At 47.8% G+C, this 13,888-nt stretch overlaps 1 protein-coding gene across 1 annotated transcript; it reads left to right on the forward strand.

Moving 5' to 3' along the window:
- Positions 1 to 235: 235 nt before the first annotated feature.
- TSSK6 (testis specific serine kinase 6) lies at positions 236 to 1,396 on the forward strand. Its single transcript, XM_021531411.4, has one exon. The coding sequence runs from the start codon at positions 369 to 371 to the stop codon at positions 1,275 to 1,277; it is 909 nt and encodes a 302-aa protein (XP_021387086.3). The 5' UTR covers positions 236 to 368; the 3' UTR covers positions 1,278 to 1,396.
- Positions 1,397 to 13,888: the final 12,492 nt, after the last annotated feature.

The following is a 13,888-nucleotide window of genomic DNA, read 5'->3' on the forward strand; positions in this document are numbered from 1 at the left end:
GTTGACTCCCCTGTACCACTCTGTGTAGTTTGGATTTTAATGCAACTAATACCCTGCAGAAAACTGGTATAGGACCCCAAATGGGTCCCTGACCCCAGAAAGCTGACATTTGAACTTTCATCCACACAGCCCTATGCTGAGAACTCGAAGAGGCTGGAAGGGTAAAATCTCTAAAACATCCAGCCCCAGCAGAGTCGTCCCCTGTGTGCATGCAGGCATGCCAGGGGCACCCCTGAGCAGAGGGAACCCACCAGGCGCCCACGTCACCTCCCAGAGGACCTGTCACACACAACATTCCATCCATCACAATGCCCAGGTGGAGTGTGGAAGCAGGGGTTGGTTGCCATAGACGAAGGTGAGCAGCCACCATGCAGCAGACAATACAGCCTCCCGATGCTGGGGCAGAACAGCAGCTCCAAACAAGCCCACCGGCACCACAGACCATGCCAAAGGCCGACGGAGGAGAGAGGCTACTCAATGAGCTAGGCTACAGGCTGGGTCAGACACTCGGGGAGGGCAGCTTCTCCAAGGTGAAAGCGGCCACCTCCAGCAAACACAAGGGGCCCCTGGCCGTCAAGGTGGTGGACCGGCAGCGAGCATCCCGAGTCATGGTGTTCAAGTTTCTGCCTCGGGAGCTCTCCATCGTGCGTAGGATCCAGCACCCCAACATCGTGCGCGTCTTCGAGCTCATCGAGGCCTGTAACAGGAAGCTCTACATCGTGATGGAGGCCATGGACACTACCCTGCTGCAGATGTTGGAGACTCTGGGAAAGCTGCCCTGCGCCCCCAATGCCCGGGACATCTTTGTGCAGGTGGTGAGGGCCGTGCGCTACCTGCACGACCGCAACCTGGTGCACCGCGACCTCAAGTGCGAGAACGTGCTGCTCTCGGCCGACGGCCGCCGCGCCAAGATCAGCGACTTCGGCTTCAGCAAGGAGCTCAAAGGCTACCCAGACCTGAGCACCACGTTCTGCGGGACGGCGGCCTTCGCCTCCCCAGAGGTGCTCATGGGCATCCCCTACGACGCCAAGAAGTACGACATATGGAGCCTGGGGGTGATGCTCTACATGATGGTGGTCGGCAGCCTTCCCTTTGATGATACCAACATCCAGAGCATGCCCCAGCTGCAGAAGAAGGGGGTGATGTACCCAGAGGAGCTGCCCCCGCTGCCGGAGCCCTGCCAAGCCCTCATCACGCAGCTGCTGCAGTACACCCCATCCTCCCGGCCCGGCGCGGGGCAGATAGCCAAGAACCGCTGGCTGAACGGGGACATCTGAAGGACACAGCTCATCCTGAATATTCTGGGAGAGCACTTTGGTGCAATAAATACTGCCCTGAAGAAGCATTTCTGTGGTTTGTCAATTGCTTTGAGGCCCAGGGGTGCCTCTGTGTGGAGCTGATGGAACTTCAGGCACCAGCAAAGCCGTGTGCTCTCAGGAGGTGGTCAGATCCCAAAACAGCAGTGGCAGTCTGGGTTTTGAGACACAGCAGCCATGCAGAGCTGCCAGGGCAGGGTGGTGAGGTGCTGCAGCATAGCCCATCATGGTGCCTGCTCCCTAGAACGCCAAAACTCAGCACAGCCACCCCAATCCACTCCTCCCCACCTTCTGCTGCTGAATGCACAGGGACTATGGGAGGAGAGCTGCTCTCACAGGGGTCTTGGCTTCTCCTCAGCCTTGTTCACCACCAAACTGTATTTGAGCAGGTGGGAGGGGAGAATCAGCGGTCCTACAAATCACTGCTGCAGAGAAAATGTCCCATTTTTTGTGTGCCACTATTTCAAGCTCACATTGACACTCACAGCCCAAAATCACACTAGGATTTTTGCAGGCAGCTGGACAGCATTACCCAGCCAAAAGTTTTGGTGTGGCTTTGAGATCCACACCTTACATGGAACACCTTTCAGATATTTATTCCTAGCAATATTTGAAATGTCTGCCAAAAGATACTTGATGAGAAATACCACTGGCCATGGATAACTTGTAAGGGAAAAGTGATAAAAGTATAAAGGAGAACCACTTTGTTAACTCCTGCCATCCAGCTTCAATGTGAAAAATTACCACTCTTAAAATCTTTTACGGATCCTTATGGACAAGTCCCATTTTAAAGGGTTAATTAAGGGTAGGAGCTGGCATCTGAAATGTGCTTTCATGAGACATTTCAACCCACTCTAAACAATCTCCAGCTTCCACTGGCCTGAAGTCTAAGGAGATGTCCAGCTGGGTGGTTTGATGGTGATGGTGCCTTGTGAGCTGACCCAGTACAACCCTGGCAGCACAGCCTGGGGCCAGGCCATGTCTGACACAAACAAACCAGTGCACATGGCTCTGCTGGAGGAGGTGGAAACACCTTTTCCAAAGCAAACATTTTGGGTCTATTAAAAGCAGCAGTTTAAGTAGAACAAGATGCAGCAGCAGGGCCAGCCCAAGGCTGTTCAGCATGCAGGCTACAGGGAATTTTGCCATCCCCAGAATGAAGATTTATTTTGTTCTTGTCACAGCTGCAAAATAAAACTTGCAGCAGCAAAGTCTGAAGTAGAGAGAATAATGGTATACAGAGTGTCACGGCCATCTAGGGCTGTGGAAACAGGCTTGGGAAGGATCAGGAAGGGGATAGAAAAGAAGGGGAGATGTCATAAGGATGTGGAAAGCAAGGAGGTGGACTTCAGGGTTGTGAAATTTTCAGTAAGGCTCAAATCTTCTTTTTCTCCTCCCAGCCACCCTGTCAGTCTCATCCTAATCCATGCTCCAGGACCTTCAAGTCCTCCAAGTACCTGTCCAACTCCTTCAAGTGGAGTCCCTCCAGCCTTGCTTGCCTCCAGGTACCTCCCCAAAACTTGGGAAGCACAAACCTGGCTCTGCTGCATTGCCTCTCTTTTTGCTCTATCTTAATCTTCTTTCCTTAAAGACAAAGCTAACACAATGGGAGTCATTCTAAAATCCAGACCCTATTAATCTCCCCTCAGCACCACACTCTCCTAAACGGTTGCATCTGTTGAGGACACCAGCCGGGACAGATGACTGATGTTTTGTGAGGCTGTACCCCCTTGGGTGGCTCGGGAAGGCAGCTGGGGTTCAAGTGGGGAGAGGTCTGAACTAGCCAGAGGAGGCTCGTCAGGCTGCCCGCAGCCCTCGCCCTCTGCACACAGATGGTGATCTCCCAGAGCCAGCACTAACGACCTCAGAGCAGTCCCCAGGCTGAAAAAATAGTCCATTACCCGTCTAATTATGCAAATTAAAAATAAAAATCACAATTAAAGACCCCGAGCCAATTCTTATCTAATTTGCACCAGTGGGATATCAGTTTTGAAGGAGGGCAGGAGTAGTGGCTTTGAGCAGGATGAGGCAGAGGCTCACGGCTCTGCCAGCATCCCTCCCCTCTAGAGGCCTCTTCATGTGTTCAGCCTGATGCTTCCCTAAGCTTATTTCCTCCTCAGGAGGGTAGAAATTTTTAACCTTTCACTTTTTTCACCTTCCTGGGAGGTGCACAGTTGATGGAAGTGCCCCTTTCCTGACTGCTGGCAGACGAGCCCCACTATCCTGGCCACAAAGCACATTGCCCTGTGTTTATGGGACAGCCCTTGGACTTAGAGCATGCATGTGTTGGAGGCATGAAGAGCCCCACTGGCTTACCAATATCCTGATCAGTCCCACCAGACCCATCCTGCAGTGTGACTCTGTCCTGCCCAGGCTCGAACATACTGGGGCAGTGCAATCTGGAAATTAAAGGTCCTGTGTCATACCAGCACCACATAAATAACTTTCCATGGGGGACCTGACCACCAAGCAATATACACAAATAACTATGTGCTATTTAATCCTCTCCAAGGTTAAGGAGGTTCAGGGCCTGTATGAGGCAGCTGTGTGCTGTGCCAGCACCTGGTTCCTGTTGGCTCAGTGCAAGGTGTGAGCATTGCCCCATCCACAGCCCTCTTGCTGGCTGTCATGGTGCCCTGTGCCACTGACAGGCTCACTGGAAGATCTTTCAGATTTTTAGACACATGTCTTGAAACCAATTAGAGGGACTCATAAAAGGACATTCAGCAGAATAGAGTGCTTAGTGTTTTCTTGAGATCATCTTGAAGCAATTTTACCCCATTTAATCTTAAAACAGCATTATAAATTTCAAAGACATGTTCCAGACCTTTAGTATAACTCTACTCCCACTGCTCTTTTGTCTATATTCTGCATCACTTTGCCTGAAATACAGCCTTTATTTCAGGCAAATGAAAGGAAGGGAGGCAATTCACTGCACGCTGACATTAAAGCTCTCTTTTCAGCTAAGCAAAATTTGCTTTCAAGATTTTAGGCTATGCCTGATGGGTCTGATAAGCTTCAGGACTCAGCTACTTGAAAGTTGACACATTACCAAACTCTGGAGATAAGTACATTCATGAATTGTGGGAAAACAGTGCCGGGTTATCAAGCACCTGATGTATTCCTGCACCAGCTCAGGGCTGGCTCTCCCAGGGCTCTCCATCTCTGCCTGCAGCCAAGCCAGGCTCCCGGTGACCTGCTCCAGTTCCCCGGGCCCCGGCAGCAGGGGCAGGTCAGGCAGGAGCTGTACCTGCATGACCCAGCCTCCCTGCAGAGGCAAAGCTCCCAACAGGCAATCGAGCCAGCTCAGCCCTGCTTGAATACATTATCCTTTCCATAATTGCAGCCTTCCGTGCCAGCAGCCTTTTCTCCAGTGACCTGGAATCCTCCTGGCTCTGTTCTAGACCCTGCTACACCAACTTATGGGTCTCCATGATTTTGTATCAACCCTTCTTCAGATGAAAATCTCCTCATCCTCTCTTCTCATCATCTCTGCAGGTCTCTACTCTTAGTAGAGATATGGAGGGAGAATTTCCTGCCTTGAGCCTTTTGGTTATATTAAGCATAATAACAAAAACTAACAAGAGGTTCTCACCAAAGAACAGGATCCAGGGGGTCTTTGCACACATAACTTTCATTGCAAACAAGAAGTTTCTATGAATAATAATTTAATTTTCACAGCACCTAGCAAACATTAATCCTTGCTCCTGCACCAAGTGGTAAATATTTTTCTCCCTGTGTTACAGTGCACAGGCTAAGGGGCTTACCTCAGGCCAAAGTGATTTCATTTTACATTACAGTTCAAAACTTCCCTCTGGCCAGATCATGACTCTGTCTTCAAGCAATAGAAAATTCAACAATACTTGATGGTCTGGAAAGACATATGATCTTCCTCTCCAAAACTGCTTCCAGATCAACTTCATTTTGTCTCATAAACGAATGAAAGGATATAGACTGCAAGCACAGATGGGTGGAGCTTCTTTTCCACGTTCCGAATAAGGGATCCAAATTTCCTAACTGCATTTAACAGCCTTTTTGAAGAGCCAAGGAGGCACTCGCAGTACAGAATGGCACAGGTGGCTCTCAGCTGGGGCTTCTCAGTCCTTGGAGGTTTTCAAAGGCCAATGGGGCAAAGTCCCTGGTCTGGTCTTGGCCTTGAACAGCACGTTGGGCTGGAGATCTCCAGCCTGTCCTCCCACAGGAATTACTCTGGTCCCACAAACACACAATTTTTTGTGCTACAAGGTGACAACTATTCTTTGTTTTGGAGAGACATGGACTTTTCTGTGAGTTTGACTGCAAGGGTGATAAATAACTGTATTTTCTAGACCCATTAAAAAGTGGGACAGCAAGCAGTGCCTCCATCTGCTTAATTACATTTTGGATATTACTGCTCTTACAGGAGGCAACGTGACAGTGTGGCTGTTAGGTGTTTGTCTTTGAAGTTAAAGAGCCACACAAGGGCAGGGGGGGGTGTCTGTGCTCTTTCATTCCTTCTCACGTTATTATCAGTTACACTAGCAACCAGCAGATTCCCTGATAGACATTTGTGTTATTTTTTCCTCTCAGCTGGCAGATGTTCATTATATTCAGGTAGCACCTAAATGTCACAGGAGCCTATTGGGACAGATCCTGCAGACAGTTGTCATTTTTTAAATTGATCGTGTCTTCCTGAGAAGATCTCACTTCATAAATGAGAGGCACCTTGGTCACAGGAGGGAACCTTCTCTTGGACTGTGCAATCTGTAGGTGTCCTCCCAAGGAGCAGAGTGAGACACCACAGGAATGTTTGCCTCATGCGTTACTGAGAATCACAGAAGCATTTCTGAGCAGCACAGCTCAGAGTGCTTTACAATACAAGGGATTCTTGAGGTGAAAACATGAAAAAATAAAAGGAAACTAATTAAATGCCTCTTAGCAGACCCATTTAGCACCAACAATGTGACCAGGTCAATGGCCACAGTGTCAGCAGAGTCACCTGGCCAGCGACAGGGTCACAGACCACCTTGTACTCTCACAGGAATGTATTTACCGAGAAGCTGGATCTCACCAAATGGTGAGAGTTCTCAAGTCCCACTGTAATATTTTAAAGTAAATAGTAGCTGCAGGAACTGAGCCCCTCCAGACAAGTCCTTCAAAAATCCCTGACCATTCCTCCTCCATATGGTCACTTTACTTATTCTCCATGCAGTGTAGGAACCCACTGGAGTTGTAACTGGCAGCATCATTTCGTCAGAATACTCTGCACAGCACTGTCCTGTCATGACATTCCCTAGAGAAATATGGCATTTCCATTAAAACCTTCATTAAAAATACATATGGAGCATTCACTGCAGCTGGCTTGGCTTTAGTCTTTCTCAGATCTTGGCATGCCCAGCCTGAAGGCTGGTAAGATGTTGGAGTTCCTCCACAAGTACATGGCAGGATTTGGTGGGTGGAGGCAGTCTGGAGTTTGGCAAGAGGAGAGGCAGGAATTGTGCAGCACATGGGCTGCTACCTCCCCCAGCAGGGCAACAACCAGCCCAGGGGACATCAACAGACCAGACAACATTCTCATTAATTACAAGCAAAAAATCCCAAAATACACATTATTGTCTCAAAAATAATGATAATCCTTGGCTTCTTATTTGCATGTTCATTACCATGTTAATAGGATACCTATTATGGAAGAGCTAAACCATGCAGTCATGCACATATGCAGCCAGTCATTTATTACAAAAACAGCTTCCCTTCTATTTGACATATTTCTCCCTGTCCAGAAAATGGTCCAAGCTGCACCATCTGGGGCAAGCTGTAATTGATGAATACATCTTGAGGAAAGCAATTTTGCTTTCTGTGCATTACACAGCCAATTATATTTTCCAATATCGAGAGCTCTATTTACTTACTATTGATGGAGCCAGGGAATTGCTGGAAGAAGAACCCACAGGAGGGTTTGCACCTACTAGCAATCTTCCCATAAAAACACACCAGTCTTCAAATAAACACACGTGTTCAGAAGATAAACAGGAGGAGAAGTGTCAAAAGTGAGTCCAACAAACAACAGATCCACAAACCACTATGTCCATGTGGAAGAAAACTACTGCTGGTGAAGGAAGCACCCAGGATAGCCCAGACCCAGGCAGGGACAGAGCTTCTAAGCCAAGAAGGAAGGATGGGAAATGATGGGCAGCCTGTGGGACAGCAGTGGTGCCACAGGTCTCAGCCAGCCTGAGTAAGCAGCACAGTCACACTCACTTAGGTAATTCTTGAGCTGATCACACTTCTTGAGCTGATCACACAAGAATTTCTGACTCAGCAGCATGGTTAACTATGAAGATAGTGAGTGCTGCAAGACTCACTTTATTTAGGGCAGGTAACTATCCAGGAGAAAACTACAGCGGAGTCTGTAGCCTTTCCTGCAGCCATCATCTTCTGGATTTCATCTTTTGACAGAAAAGCACAGCCAGTTTTCTGTCTTTCGTTATACTATTTCAGGCAGTGCCTGGTAGGAGGCAGTCATGGAGAGAACTGTGCTGGTGGTTTTGGGACAGAGCACCAGTCTGTCAGCAGATTAAATCTTTTGCAAATGCTATTCTCAACATATCAAGCAGGATCTAAACTTCAGACCAACAGCTCAGCACAAACTTAATTTCATTGCGAAACTGGAGCCTTTCATATTTTGGCTATAACACTCCTAAAACATTTGTGTTTTTCATAGCACCCTGCTCCATTTCTTTGGTTTTACTCTACCCCTGAATTTTCTGCACGCCTCAGATTTCCATGTGGGGGAGGAATAGTTGCACTGCAGATACTTCACTTACAAAGCTCCACAACCCCACAGCAGTCAGGGAGGACACAGAAATGGACATCAGCTGGTGACCTGCCTGACAGCAGGGGAGCAGCAGAGCTCTGGGTGAGCAGCTTGATGGGTGAATGGAACATTCCATCAAACAAAAAGCGTCAGAGAAGACTTTGGCACGTAGGGTCAGGACTTTAACCGAGTGCATGTGTTAAAATGCTGATGACCTCAGTTATGAGCTCTGCTGGAAGTCCAAACATTGCCAGTCTCCAGAATGAATGGTCAGATAAATTACTATGTTGAGCTATGGTCAGAATCATCACCCACAAAAAGATCATCACAATGCATCACTTAGGCGAGGCCATATTTGCAAGACTTTCCCCTAAATCTATTGGCACAAAAATTTTAACTGTATGTCCCTGCAGATCTGGAATTCATGCCAGAACAGGATAGGATCTATAGCTAATTCCAGTATCAGAGAAATAGAGAAATAGTACACAGAAGGGTAGTTTTTGTAATGGTGAGATTTTTCCAGTAATAGACAGACTCAAGTCACTTGTATGTGTTTAGCATCCATGAAATGATAAGGACTAACATTGGCTAGCAAAACACACACAGCCTCACTCTGGGCACTCCAAACATTTCCACATCTTGCCATTACCCACAGTTTTTATCACCTCTGCCACCAGAAATGGAATTCACTACTGCAGCATAAGCAGCCTGTAGCAAATCTCCTCTCACCACCAAAACCCCCACTTCCACTATTAAACAAGAAACTTCTCAAGAGGGACCTGCCCTCACCAAGCACTCCTGGGGCACTCGCTGACCTCAAGCTTCCTGCTTCAGGGACAAACACAGAGCACCAAACCCTGGCATGGTGGCTGTCCCTGGTTGCCCATGCACTGAGGATGGAAGGTCAGGATTGCGCCTCGTGGTGCCACAAGTGGACTAACGAGAAAGGAATCAATGATGGCATAGGCTGGACTGCTGCTGGCCAGGATGGGCAGCTGTGGTGAAGATTTCAGCAATAGGTGGCCTGGGAGCCAGCTTTCCCAGCAGTTTAAGAAAAATGTCCTACGAAGGCAAGCTGCCACAACCCACGACACCAGGGAGCAAAGGATGAGGTTCAAGAAGTGCTGCAGACTGCTCTTCAGGCTGCTGATCAGTTCAGCTGCTGCTGGGGAGGCTGGAAGCGTGGCTGCCTGGAGCTCATAAGAAGAGGAAGGGTCATAAGGAAAAAGCCCAGAGACCCACAGAAAGTTGAAGAACATGCACATGCAAAAAAAGAGCACATTGTGTCCAAAGAAAGTTCAACAACTTTCCCAGCTCATTGGATTGTGGGAACTTTGCTTTTCCAGGGAATAACTGTGCTATTTTCAGCATTTTTATTATTCGATTTGTCACAGGCTGTCTCAGGAGACTATCAACAATCAGTTTCAAGCAGCATCTGACCACAAACACTTCTCCACATGTGATTTAGAACATCTGGAACAAAGGAGACAGCTTTCAAACCGTGCCAGCGCTGCGCTGCCTCTCCACATTTCTTCTCCTTCCTCCCATTTCCACACCACTGTCGGACTGCGTGTAGAAACCGGGCTGGAGAAGCCAAGGTTGGAGCCCTGACTGCAGCATTGCTTGTGTTTGCCATGAGCACGTGGGGAGAGCGGGCACCGCCTGCTTCGAGGCAGGGCACAGTCAGGGCCTGCTAGTGGCACATTCCCCACATCGCTGAGCTGCTTTGATTTAAACTTCACATTCCCTAGGGACAGGAGATGTGATCCTTGGCCTGGAGGCGGGCCAGCCTGAGGACTCTTGCCAAAGCTTGCACGCTGGATATTGCATCCGCAGAGCCGAAAAGGAGGCGCGTGCTTTGCTCTGTGCCAGCTGCACGCACCAGCTCTCTGATTAGCGCAATAATCTCCTCGGAAACCCAGAGCAGCCTTTCCACCAGAGCTATCTGGCAGGTAAATTGTAAATTAGCAAAGCAGCTCTTCAGCAAGCCTGAGGAGGGAACGGGAACATATGAAAAAGGAATCCAGGCAAATAGCAGAGGAAATGACATTACGATCCCAGCTGGAAGCCCTACAATAAGCTGCTCGGTGTTCGCACAGAAAACCTACATGAGAACAGGGAGAGGTTCTGGGCCCCGCAAAGCCGGCGAGAATTTTGTCATCATCTGGGAGGGGGAAGGTTTCATACAGGCCCCAATTTCGTGTCCATCTCTCATTTCCCCGAGTGACCCACGCGGATGTGGCGCGATGTCCCATGTGGTGCATTCACGCCGCCCGCTGCCTTGCACGCCTGGCTCCCCTGCGTGCCTGCCAGTGCTGGGCTCATCAGCACACGTGCCACGCTGCTGGCAGCACTCCCCAGCCAGTGCTCTACAAACCCGGGGCTGCTCTGTGACAGAGTCAGCACCAGCACACACACAGACTTTGAACCATGCTTTGAGATGGTGACATTGCAGCAGGATCTCTGTCCACCACTTCCTCTCCTTTCTATGTTTTCAGAGAACAGCTGGAAAAATTCTGGGATGTGTGTCTGTCTTAAGCTAGAAAATCTGGAATTTTGACACACAGTGTCTTCTAAGAGAGCTTATGAAGTCCCTGACACCTGCCATGGCTGCAGAAAGCACAACTGCTATCCCAGTGCATGGCTGTGCATCACCCCAAGCCAGAGTTACAGATCCCATGTCCTCTCCCGGACCTGTGTCCCCCAGGGAGCTCCTGTCACAGGGTGACTTCTCAGCCCTTGCAGCCCATGGTCCTGGCCCCCTGAAGGGTCCAGGAAGGACCAGACCATGGTGCTGCAGTGACAGGGAACATAGTGGTTCAGCTCGTGCTGAAATGTGAAACTGCAGCCTCAGTCTCACTTTTCCAGCCATTTCTAGGAAAAAAATAGCTATAAATACAAGTCTTACTTCTAGTTGCTAGGATCCATTTTGTTTCATTTTTTTCCCAAAACTCCACTAGTACACAGTTCACTCAAAAAAGGAACAAAAATGTGTAAATTTATCTTTTCTTCACCAAAAAAAGATGCATCCTTAAAGCCACAGTCAGCCACTTAAAGACCTTTATGCCATATTGCAAGTGCAACAATCCAAGAAAAGAAGAACAAAGAAACTTGGCTTGAAGTATATTTTCCACAAGAGCCAAGGCACAATCTTCAAGGAACAGCATGACAACATCCCTTAGAGGGTGAGAAATTGCATCTAGTGGATGTGCCAGGTGGAAGATGTCCACATTCCCCGCCCATTTTCATTCTTTGAAGCATGTATATTCACACACTCCAGCTGAGGACACCAAAAGCAGTTTCCCAGGAACTGCAGGGACAGCATTTCCCCAGTGCTGTGCTGCCACCAAACATATTTCCCACTCATTCAGGTTGCTGTTGGCACTGAACTGAGCAGTGACACACTCCTATAGCTGCCTGCCAGACCTCACGAGCTCCCTGTGAGGCACCAGTCCTGATATGTGGGTTTTGGAGCCCAGGTTCCTCAAGACTGAAGAGCCAAAGCAACTAAACCCTGGTGGGCTGCAGTTCAGCAGTCACAGAAAGCTCCTGATGTCTGGCAGCTTGTGCACCTTTTCCAAGTGCCTCCTACCCATACCCTGCTCTGGATTTGCTTTTCTTTCTGAGAGAATTTCATGCCCCTCCTTAAATTGGATTCTAGAAAATTCCATGCAAGTACAACCAAGACCCTGGAGAAACAGGCAGACCTCTTGAGCAGGGCACACTGGGGCAATGTGAGGGAAGGGAATATCTAGGAGTGAAAAACATGAGGAGAAAGCCACAAAGACAAGGGAAGCCTCCAAATAACAGCACGTATCAGGACTAACACAGTAACCAAAAATAGATCAAATCTAGTTTTGCTCCACCCTGGCTGGATGCAGCACCCCAGGGTCTGCCAGCTGGAAAGGATGCTCTCCTCTCTTTAAAAAGGTTTTCCTTGCCCTCTTTGTACAGAAAAATCTGAAGATAGACAGGGCTCTGAGCAATCTCATGTTGTTCTAGTCCTGCTCATCAAAGCAGGGATTGGACTAGAGATCTTTATTGTCCTTCCAACTCAGACTGTTCCATGATTCTGAAGGACTAAAACTTGAAGTGTGGATTGGCTCACAGTCCCCATTTTCCTTTTCTAGTTTGTTCTCTTGTTGTTTTGTTTGTTTTACCCTGAGAAATCCTGCCTCCATCAGTAGGAAGAAAACCACAGAGGTAGGATCAAACCCACATCCCCAGAGCCAATCACGTGCAGGACAGCAGGTCATATCAACACAACATTTCTAAATAGTGTCCAAATAAAGGGTCAAGGAGAATATCTCCATGCCAGTAATGGGCTGACTACAAGCTGGAAACATTCGTACACTTACGTTGCTGTAGGCTTGGTGTTTGTTTAGAACAAATGCCCTTTTTATCAGAAATAGCTGGGTTTTTTTGGTTTTTTGTTGTTTTTTTTTATCATCCCCAGAACAGTTCATGAAAACTCAGGAACCTGCCATCACAAGGCCACAACCCCCATATGATATTAAGAAGTTTGTGATGTACTGAAAATTTAGAATCTTTCACTGCAAGCTCAGCCACAATTTCTGGACTTTATTTTTAATTTTTAATAACAATCAATAGCTTATGGGGAAATCAATCAGACAGAATTGCTTTGATCATTTCCAATTTGAGTCTCCATGTTTAAACTTATGCCAAGATCCCATCCCATAGCTATACAGCTTATTATCAAGTAAGGAGATAGCTGAGTGTATTCACAGCTATTTAATGCTCCTTTGCACCAGTTAAAAATGAGTTCCCTCCTTTTGGCATCACAGTTTGAAACTGCCTATTTGATATTCTGATGGATTCATTTTTTCCAGCTACGAGAAGCACGCACAGCAACCTCGAAGGCTTCGTGCAGTGAATGAAACCAGCAGAGACTCATCACAACATCACTTCGAGGAGAGCTCTCCTCTAACAGGAAGAGACAGAGCACATAGCAACAGCAGCTTTTCATGTTCCAGGCTTCAAGTTTGCTTTTTGTCAGAGTTTTGGGAACTACTGGTGATACCATACAGCTAACAAGGTAACTCAAGAGGGAACAAAGCATCTCTCGTTAAAAACAGCTCTTGGAAGGGAAATGAAACATTTCCTGGATGTTCAGCTGCAACCAAGGTGCCAAGATGCAGTGGTAGATAATCAAAAAACCTAAGAGTACGTTGTTGCTGTATCCTGGAGTTATTTGCCTCCCTTTATCACTGCAGGGAACGTCAAAGGCGGGAGGGAACAGGGTGGGAGGAAATCAGAAGGTGATGGGAGCCAGAGCAGGAAACATCACCCAGCATCTCTAAGACCACCCAGTATCAAGATACTGGTGGGGAAATAATTCATAATGTGCAGAAGGGACACTGCCAGGCCAGAAAAAGTCCCCATTCATTGTGGCAAAACCCAGCATGTCCCACTTTCAGAGAACAGCTTAAAAGCATTCAGTGTTTCAGAGGGTAAAGGGGAAAGTGGGCAGTGAAGTCCCAGGCTCCTCCAGAAGCATTCCCTGCAAATCCCCAACACTGCCATATTTCCAGGGAAGAACATTCAGTGGCCACAAGAATATTTAGTGGTCTGGATGGTTTTTCTGGTTTTGTGGGTTTTTGTTTTCTTAATATTTTGATACCATAAACAGTAAAATGTGACACAGCAAAGAGATCATTACCTTGGGTTGAGTGGAGGGAGTAGCCTTGGAAACCAGCAGAATTATTAAGAAAAGAGATCCAGATTCTTTGAGTTTTCTTTTTATTCACATTTAAAGCCT

Source organism: Lonchura striata, chromosome 7 (assembly GCF_050655825.1).
Source record: "Lonchura striata isolate lonStrDom1 chromosome 7, ASM5065582v1, whole genome shotgun sequence".
NCBI classification, from domain to species: Eukaryota; Metazoa; Chordata; class Aves; order Passeriformes; family Estrildidae; genus Lonchura; species Lonchura striata.